Source organism: Cephus cinctus, unplaced genomic scaffold (assembly GCF_000341935.2).
Source record: "Cephus cinctus unplaced genomic scaffold, Ccin1 Ccin1_scaffold0325, whole genome shotgun sequence".
NCBI lineage: Eukaryota > Metazoa > Arthropoda > Insecta > Hymenoptera > Cephidae > Cephus > Cephus cinctus.
Window position 1 is genome coordinate 13,271 of NW_014333024.1, and position 10,731 is coordinate 24,001.

Here is a 10,731-nt window from a genome sequence, read left to right on the forward strand (position 1 = left end):
TTAGGGTAGCCACCGATCTCGAGCGTTCCGCGTGGGTGGGCCCCCACCTTATAGTGTATAGTTGGGCCTTATATATCCACTCCTTGTAGTTCTCGTAACGGGCCCCTCTTCTTGTGGATGATGAATGACTTTCTCCCCCTCGCAGTCCCACCCACAGTCACGGGTGGGACCGTTCTCCAAGAGGAGGTCGCATCGCGATTTGCATGTCCCGAATATTCGTTGGTGGTACACTTGTCTTGAAATTTTTGATTTTTTGTAGATTACAAAAAAAAAAGAGGTGGTCATTTGTGCGGATGATTTTGCGGTTTTTTTAACGGGGGGGCAAAATTTTTTTTCTTACCTTTTTAAAATTTTAGACTCGAGAGGTCGGTCGTTGATGTATCACAGTGTGGTTAGGTACCCCCTGATTATGGGGTGACTGTCGTGAAAATGTATCAACGAAAGTTGACACTGGGCCAGTATTCAAGGGGATGAAATCAGTAACCGCCCTAGGATGGTTAAAAGGCAAATCAAACATAAGGCCCAGTTTATTCTGTGGCCGGGTTTACGAGCTCGGGGCTACCTGCGAAAGAGTAGGGCTGCCGGTTTTAATATTTTATATATGGGCCCTTCTCTTTTATGCCGGAGCACGGGAGCACCCGGCGTGTCAAATAGAATTCGGAAGGTGGGCCCTGATATTTTGACACGGCTTTGAAATTATAATGATAATAGCGTCAGGGGATAGAGGGACTAACTTCCTAAATACACGTGGTAAATCACGTTCGCGCTTCTCGAGTGAGCAGGAATAAAGAGAAGAAAGAAGAGGCGCTACCATCGATCTCTACTACCGGTCTTAACGCACTCCATTTTGATATTCGTATATATGCGCGGAGCCGCGACTAACTTTGTCGGACGTTCATAACCTTAGAATTGGGTACCACCCTGTATATTCTGATCTCAGGAGGCAACATGTAGATGTACTATCTGAACTAAAACCCGAGCCGGTATCGTAGGTCGAATATCCTCCTGGAATACCTTTATTAGCGCCTACTCGTAGGTCGCACGACTCCTGGGCAGAACAAACACGTCGCCAGCCATCCAGCCAGCTTGGTAGCCAGCACGATCGATCTCTTTCGACGCTGGCAGGAAGAGCTGATGGTGGGGGAATTGGCTGGGGTAGGTGCCAGCCAGACATAGGGGATAACTCGAACGACAGGGAGTTGATATCCAAATGGTTAATACGCCACGCCCCTACTGAGTACCTATGGAACCGTAACGGCTTTAACCACTCCAAGTGGGACTTGGACGCTCCGCCTGTAATGGGCCGAGTTTGAATCTAGCTGCGCGCGCACGCTCTTATCTCTGGAATCCGGTTATGGTGGTGGGGCGGCTCATCTGGCGGAGGAGTAGGAGGTCAGTGGAGTTCGGGAAGTCGAGCAGCGCAGACGTGGTAAGGTCGTTTTGAGAACTGGTGCGCGGTTCGGTCTTTGAGTGTTGCTACTTGGCAGAATCTCTCTGTGCTTCTGTGCAAGACTGTTAGTGGACAGTGAGGAGTGAAGATTGAGTGTGTCGCCTTCGTAAGAGGATGCCTACCAAGGGGGAAAGGGGTAAAGCCACGGACTTCAGCATCGCGGCCATCATGGCGCCCAGGGGTCCGTCCTTCGGACATTACCACCTGCAGGCTCTCGGAAACACGCCAGGCAACACCTTGGAATGCGCTAGTAAAGCGTTCGTCAACGCTCCTCACGACCACCGTGAGTTTCCTTCCTGAAACCAGTCTTATCTCCTACTCGAAATCGCTTTGAGACATAAGAAAGAAAATAGAAAAAATTGAGACAGTGTAAGACCCGGGTTACCCGCATCTCTCTTGCGTCGTCCTTTGGAATATGTTTTAACTCCCGTAACCGGAGTCCCCGAAACTGAAACCGGCCCGGATCGAGTGTTGAAACTCTTCTTGCGGTGAATCAAGATCAAAACTACCAACCTACCGGCTGTGCGTTGGTATTCGTTCGCGGTTAGCTCCTGAGGATTGTCCCGGTTCGCGGTTTTGTCAGATTTACGAAAACCACAGGGATACCATCCCGACACGAGTATACTACATTGTATCGCCTTGGGGTTACGTGGATTCTTGGGTGGAAATATTGAATCCCTGCGAAATATTAAGAAGTGCAGTCAGGTTAACCGTAGAAATTAAAGTACCAATACAATGTAAGACGCAATAGCATTGGCGTAGCATATTTGAATAATTCGAAGAGTCTTCTAATCGTATAAAGGAGATACGTAAAATCACAAGCCTTCTACTAATTATGAATCCTAAGAACAAAGGTACGCCGCAAGTAATAACCTCAAAATATCCAACAACCTCCCAGATCATCATTCACTAATTTTAATATAATAGCCGTACCTACCTCATTCTTGAAAGATTAATCGTGGCCACATTTCGAGTTCCCAAATCGGTTGAGCGCGCGACTAATTTTCTCTCGCTGGAAGTAATATAGCGTCGGAGAAGTTTTGAAATTTTAAAGCAGGGTCGAGACCGTGCTTGAGAAAAGTGAAAATTCAAGGGACCCGGCTTTCTCTTCGTCCCTCACGGAAAGTGGAAAAAGGGCGCGTCGCAACATCCTCTGTCAGGACTCCCTTAATTCCTCAAGCCTATTCCACACGTTGTCTCAGAACGTTTACCGTCACGTCTCCCGGTAGATTGTCGCGACAGCCAACTGCCACTCGTTTCGTATCCTTGTCACTTACGAGAAACCAAGAGGGACGCCATAAGAAAAAGTCAAATTAAGAGATTGATGTTCTTCGCTCAAAGAAGTCCATTTTCGCCCGTGCCCTGTATACAGTTATTCGAATACGATTTTACACAGGGATCTCTTTCGTTACCCTTATGTCTGTAGAGTGTAACAGCTAGGAAACAGAGTAAAAGTTTTAACAAATTACCGACGGAACGCTGCTGCTGTTACACTGAATTCTTGATACCCGCGAAACTTTGAATACTCGCTGATAAAGAATATTTTTAATTATATAAATACACTTACGAGCTGTTCATAAGAAATTAAAGATTTCTCGTATCCTCTTGTAAGGATCTGTATGGATTTTTCAGTGAAGAGGTAAAATGCGATTTTAACAGAGGAAATCTCTACGCATTGTCCTGGTAATAGAACGAGAACATAATTCTCATGATCTACGTATTTACAGCCACAAAATGGCGGAGAGACTAAACGAAGCCAATAGCACTGATACATTGAAGCTGAGTATTGATATAGTTATTCATAACCGACGCGACACGAAAAAGAACAAATAATTCCATATTTATAGAAATTCAATGAAGGCTGGAGAAGTTATAACTTTCGAAATCTTTCAAAATCATTATGAAACCATTCTTTTAGCCTTACCTGAAAACTGTCAGTCTGATCTCTGAGAATTTTCTAATCCTTCAAGACGGTTTTCTAGAAATTGGGTTATAATTAGATTGCGTCTTTTTTCCTCCATGACTTTTTTTTCAACCTAAAGGTATGTCCACGTCGCCGGTGGAAATAGTGACGACAGCGACAGTCGTGACCGAGGAAGTCCTCGAGGAAGACGAAGAGGAAGGTATCGGCGAAGCCGAGAGCGAGGAAGCTGAGAAATCGACGAACGACGAAGAGGAAGAGGTCGACGTTGACGTGGAAGAATGTAGTAGCGTGGAGGAAGGGCCGATCAGCATCACGGAGGAGCATACCTCGCGGAAATGCGCAGGGAGTGCCGATACGGAGAGAAAACATCGCAGAAGGACAAGTTGCAATTCGGATGAGTTGAGGGACGTCGAGTGTCACTTGGAGACAAAAGAGCTATGGGATAAATTCAATGACCTTGGAACGGAGATGATAATTACTAAAACCGGAAGGTCAGTAAATACGTTTCCCCATATACATATATATTACACGTATATTAATAATCATTTATCAAATTCTCATATTATTTCCCATAGCAACAAAAGTAATCACGACGAAACGTAACCTAATAACAGCTCAATACGTCACGATCATTGGAATGATTGTAAAATTCACGAACTGCGTTGACAATCTAATGCTGATTGATTATTAATATTCCATGGATTAATTTGATTCTCAAGGTCGACCTCCTTTGTTCCCATTACGTTTATTCTTTTTTTTTTTTATTTTTTTTTTTAACATTACCCAGTATCACGAATAGCCATTATCAGACTACAAAATTCTGCATTAGAAATTTTCCTTTCTAATATTTAACGAGACGTATCCATGTATGTATATGTCAAAAAGAACATTATACACCCCTCCTATTGGAAGTGAATTTTGTGATACATAAATTCGACGTGGACTCCCTCGTCCATTTGTTGAAAACGTAAAATGATCGACACATCCGTGAAGAGGCTGTTTGGTCTTTCCTCGCGATCAGACCCTCCGTCTATTCTTTATAAGTATGCTAATAAGCAGCTGCACCTTTCGTGATGCGTGACCAAGTCCAAGTTACGAGATGTTCCCGTTCGAGGATCTTAAAACGTTTCAAAGGCGCTAGACGTATCTGTCTTTTGTAATGAAAGAAAAAAAAAAAGTAAATTCTCCCAAAAAAAAAAAAAAAAAGAAAAACGCGTATTTAGGACTTCAGAGTATCATTATTACCCGCGCTACGATATTGGACGAATATAAAATCATAAGTGGTTACGCACGACGTGAAATACGTTCAGTGAATTTATCGTGTAATTTTATCGTTTACACGAAAACTCGTTACCGAGTAATTACACCGGTAATACTATCTGACAATCCTTTCCCGCATAATAATATAACGAATAATAGAACTCTCGGGTGGCGTATAAAATTCTTTACCATATATTACAGATGCCTACGTACCTCGCGCGGGACAAACGATTTTCACTGTATTTAAATCAAAATTAATAACAGCAATAAATCGGCGTACGGTTAATGTCTAACGAAAAGACATCGTTAGGGAACATATACAGATCCGTTCAAGAAAAAGTGTCAGTCCTGAGTTTGACAATACGGATTCGGACCAATCAGGTGGAATTGTACTGTGACCACGGGGTGCCGGGACCCTTTCTTTCTTTTTTTTTCTTTTTTCTTTTAAAGGACCCGTTTCAATCTTTCCCACGTTTCGATAGTCGACGGCATCGCTCTCTCTCTCTCTCTCTCTCTCTCTCTCTCTCACTTGCCCAACTACCCTATCTCCCTCTCTTTTCAATACACTAAAAATTGTTCCCTTTCAATATTTTACATATCAGCCAAACCTCAAGGGTCAGTGCACCAGCGTAGAGCAGCAACAACATATCCAATTTCTGCCAACTGACGACCCCATAATATCGTCACCCCACAGTTATAATATGTAACATATCCTACATGAAGTAGTCAAGGGAATTGAAGGGATGGGGAATTCGAATCGCTTCCGAATCAATTTGCGGTATATGGTACCCTGACGAAATAGGGAGGGGGAGGTGAATCGTCAGGGTGTAGTGGGAAAAAAAAAAAAAAAAAAATTCCCTAGTAAAAAAAACTAAATGATAATTCGACCGTCCATGAGCGAACTCGACTTCTGCCTATAGAAATTTCGTCCAACTTCTCATCCACGTGAACATCCTCGTTCTCCCATGTTCTTTGTCGAGTGTATATTATATAAAACTGTGAAAGTGTGGACGAGCCAGGTCAGGATAGACAGGATACAGTGGATCCAGGACTCGTCACGCGAACCCTTCATCAGCGTGGCGGCAATCTATATTACGCACACGCACACACTTTCTCGAGGGCTAATATACGATACGCACGTATAATTATAATAGCGACACCACCTGGCAACGTTGTGAAGTCGTTAGCTCGACAAACAGTTAAGTAACTCAGATGGTTACTTAGATCGGTATAATATCCAGCGCTTCCGTAATCCATTTGTTCGACCCTTCTCTCTCGAGCTTCGCTGCTCTCTGGCTACTCCGAACTCGATCATGGTCTACGCCAGTTCCTCCCTGTACTCCCTCGTATCATGGTCACTGTATGTATACGTCCGTATACAAAGTCCATTTACTCTCGGGCGATTTAGCCCGGAGGCTGAATCTGTCTCTCTCTGTCGCTTCTTGGCTAGGGGTTGTTTCCTCGCTCGCTCCGGGGTAGCTCCTACGCGATTATAGGCTCGTTAACCACTGGCATGGGGTCTTGTTTGGTTTGGACTAATTGACAGGGTTACACGAGATCAAGTGGTTTATTCTTTGTTAACGTAATATATATATATATATATATTTTTCTTTTTAATTTTTAAATTGCCCAATGCGTTTATAAGGGGTCGTTAGAAATTTATGGGGTGTGAGAAATCGACGCTGTGTCTAGTAGAATTAAGGGGGTGGAATGGTGACGTGGTATCTTGTATTCTATACCTTTTGTGTACAAGTGTCCCTGCGGTATAGACATTGTACGCGGCCGAGACACGTAGAGCTTTTATTTCATGATTGACAGTATCGTGATCGTTGGTCCTTTGATCCTTCGAGCACAAAGGGAAAAATTCATAGGATTGCCGGAGCGCCGGTTAGCACCGGAGGAGGACGAGGCCGACGAACCCGCAGAGTAGACTGGCTAAGAAAACCTGGTAGTACGTGGAGTTCCGTGCTGTTGCAGCTAGTATTAGAATCACCATCAGGAAGATCAGTGCGAGTAATAGAACTCGAGGAATTATCGAGTGTCCCTTCCTGGTAGGCAGGCGTCTTTTACGTGTCTGAGTATGACGACATTGCGTCCTCGTGGGGTTGTTTTTGCCTTTGGATAAGTTTTTTTCGCAAACACCATTTTTACGCGGATCTGACGTCACTGTACGATTTCGCGGATTACAGACACCCGGACATACGGGCGGACGTCCGCAGCTCGTTAGTCTCTGCATCCCATGCCTAACCTAGAAATCAAGACTGTCGACCACCAGACAGTCTTTTTATTACTTGAACCTTTTTTTTTCTTATCGTCAGCTGTGTTACTGGCCATGTTCAAAGCTGTTTACTTCTGTTTCGATTTATTGAACTATTTTTGGTCCTCATTGGTCTGTTGACAGACGCATGTTTCCTACCTGTCGAGTCTCCTTCAGCGGACTCAGGACCGAGGGTCGCTACGCGGTGCTCATGGACATTGTGCCGGTGGACAACAAGAGGTACAGATACGCCTATCACAGGAGTTCCTGGCTGGTGGCTGGGAAAGCCGATCCACCGGCACCGGCCAGACTCTACGTACATCCGGACTCGCCGTTCACCGGCGAACAGTTGCGCAAGCAGGTCGTCTCCTTCGAGAAGGTCAAGCTGACCAACAACGACATGGACAAACACGGTCAGGTAAGGGAATTCGTACTTGCCGGTCTCGAAGGGAGTCCGGTGAGAAACTACGGAGAAGGAAGATTGGGTATTCGAGTATAAGAGACTGTACAAAGGTGTCTGCAGTGGAAGCGACTCGAGCGTCCCCGTGGGTGAGATACTCCACGGAGGTCGTAGGAGCCATAATGTTTCGGCATTATAGGTGGACGCTGGGTATATCGTAGGTGGTTAGACTACGCGCATGCTCATAAGCTAATAAATTGAATGAATGTTTGCCCGGAGCTTTTGTCATGATGATCATGGGTAGCCCACGCCCGGCTATGAGGGCTCTAGTGCTGCCCCCTGCGCCACCTCGGGACTTCAGTGTCCCCGGGTTGACGTGCGCGAAGGAGAAAAGTAGCGAGTGAGTGAGTGAACAAGTGTGCTGGGTGAATATATGTATACGTATAGTCGTACCGGTGAAAGAGAGACGCCGAGATATGCAGACAGCGAGAGAGCGAAGGACGAAAGGCTCTCTCTTCCTTGGTCATCTCCTTTAGGTACTCCCGTGGCCGAGGAACGCCACTCAGAGAGACTCAAGTCGAAAGACTCAAGTGGTAGGGAACATTCCTTCGCTACGGCCACTATTTCATCGTTTCGTATGACGCGATATTATAAGACCCCCGCCTGTGAGCTGCTACTACATGCCTCTTCAAAGGTGCTCGTCTCTGCGCTGGAACCGGGGATACCTTGGTATTTTTCGTTGAAGGCTGCGCTTTCGTTTTGGTGATGGGTAGCGGATGGCTACCGGACCCATATTGGATGTGGTTACGGAGACTGATGTCGGTGCTCCGTCTAGTTGTTAGTGCTGGATATACCCGAGCGGTTATAATGATTCTTGATGCATCCTGTACGTATAGCGACCAACGTGGTTATCTTACGAAACGGTGAATTTAACATACATTATAATCAATGAATTGGCGCCGGACACCTTGCTGCGATCCTGAGGTCTCGCTCAATTACGAGTGCAGCTGTTTAATTAACGTGCTAACGATTTACCATGGGATTTTTTTTCCATTGGCACAGAACCACTTCGATGCAACCCGCACAAATTTTTCTACTCGTCCCCGCGTACGATTTATGGCTGATTTTCATCGCTAGCACCGTACGCGCCTCTTAGTCGATGATAATATTGTATGGGGGTAATGGGGTCTGGCTAATTGGAACGCTTTCCGGGAGCTTACTTTATTGCTATCCATTCGGATAGGAAACTTTGCTGTTACGAGAAAAGTTTTGTTTGACCTTTTTTTTTATTAGGTACACAATCGTCTTAGTTTGAATATCGATGAATTATGGGGAAAAAAAAATTATAGAATTTTTGGTTTTATACTCGATACAGTTCAGAATTCAGATATCACAGCAACCTCTTAAAAATCTCAAAGTAATATATTTTTTTTTTTCAATATTCGTAACATCCATTGTTTTCTGAACGCACGTACTCGTACTTGTCGTATAAAAAAAAACGGCACTCGTATATTAACTGTTATTAATTTTTAAAAATAAAGTTTAGACAATAAGTCCGCCCATAGGCGTGTTCCACGAATCGTCAAAATAGCTCCAAGACGGAAGCATACTGAGTTCCCGTTAAAATTTTAAACTGGTCCCAAAAAGTAGGCACTGATCAATTCTGTGTTTTTGTTGACTCTCGTGGCAGGCCGTATTAACGTATTTAGGATCGTAAAACCAAAATTTCCATAAACCGTCGAAAAGAAAAGTTCCCGTCTTTCGTTTTCACGAATAATGGGAAAAGGTGGGCTCGGCATTAATAAAACTCACCAATAACAGTATCACGAGTGACTTACATGATTGTTTTACATGAGTGACGTAGATAACCAGTAAAGACGTCGCTCTCGATTAGACTGGTACACCTCTCTCTCACTATATATATATATATATATATATATATATATATATATATATATATATATATATATATATATATATATATATATATATATATATATATATATATATATATATATATATATATATACATACACATACACGCATACACGTGACTTTTTATCTGATGAGTTGAAGCGGCTCGTTTTCCGAAGGAAGCGCACGGGCCACCTGCAGCCGTTAAATTTAAACAGTCCGCAGCCGCCTTCATATTTCATATTAGCGATAATATAAGTCCCTGCCGTATGGACTCGTCATTCTTTCTAGGAAAATGCGCTAACGAGCCAGCTTCTTCGTGTGTCTCATCTTATGTTTACCTGAGTGGCCAATAAACCAGCCTATTATTGACGCGCGTGGCTATTAATGTCTTTAGAGCATTATAAATACGTCGCGAATATAACGTATTATATTTGTATATATATATATTAACGATCAAATGAAGCCAACGTACTTCCTATGTCCCGAGGATGAAATTTCGCGGAATCAATGTATCATTATGTATTTGGATCATGCGATATTTTTTATAGTTTTTTGTTTTTTTTTCAGATTGTTCTAAATTCGATGCATCGATATCAGCCGAGGATACACCTGGTCAGGTGTCGTAACGAGAGCAACGAGCCAATCACGGATCTTCACAAGGAGGAGCACAAGACGTTTATCTTTCCCGAAGCCATTTTCACAGCCGTGACGGCATATCAAAATCAATTGGTGAGTAGACTACGGATTACGTAATGTTTACGTTCTATCAGCAAGTTGGATGCCGATTAAGGAACTGTGCTTGATGTTAGATTTTGTTTGATTCCTAGATAACTAAGTTGAAGATCGACAGTAATCCCTTCGCCAAGGGTTTTCGGGATTCGTCAAGACTCACGGACTTTGATAGGTATGTTGTCAATTTTGTATAAAACCTTTATGGGCCCTTGAAAGGAAATTCAATCATCTTAACGATAACTGGAAACATAATATATGTGTCATTATATATATATATATATATATACATATAATGATATTGATGAAGTTCATTGAAGCAACGATACCATAATGGCGGTCGAATGACGCCATTAAATAAATTATTTGGCATAATGGGGTATGGATCGTTGAAAATATCAAGTGGATGTCTATTGCTATGATTTGTAAAAAGACACATCGTCATAACACTTATTGCTAGCGTGATAATGAATTACAATTTGGTATGTGATTCGTAGCAATGCGATGCGAGATGTCTAGTACCGGTCCTAGTATATTCATTGGTGTAGTAGGTGCGAAAGTTAAATTGTCATAACAGTTCAGCGTGTCGATAAATTCGTAGTAACGATAGTAACCGCGCGAAATTCAAATTAGCACAAGTGACGCAACCCTGTAACCAGTATAACCAGAAAACACCGAACCCGCCCAAGATCACCAAAGTACTTTATCAGTGACAAAAATAAGCTTGGCGAAAGGAAAAATGAAAAATATCAATAGGAAAGCGCGGCAGAGCTGTTTAAAGTCGCGAGGTGATA

The 10,731-nt window shown here is 43.3% G+C and overlaps 1 protein-coding gene across 1 annotated transcript in view; it reads left to right on the forward strand.

The window, feature by feature from the left end:
• Positions 1-1,377: 1,377 nt before the first annotated feature.
• LOC107266550 (T-box transcription factor TBX20) overlaps positions 1,378-10,731 on the forward strand; it is a gene marked incomplete in the record, with an annotated part of 14,048 nt that continues 4,694 nt past the window's right edge. The window contains 5 exon segments of the mRNA XM_015737166.2: positions 1,378-1,733; positions 3,493-3,865; positions 7,036-7,309; positions 9,776-9,937; positions 10,036-10,112. Coding sequence (XP_015592652.1) covers positions 1,565-1,733; positions 3,493-3,865; positions 7,036-7,309; positions 9,776-9,937; positions 10,036-10,112 — 1,055 coding nt within the window.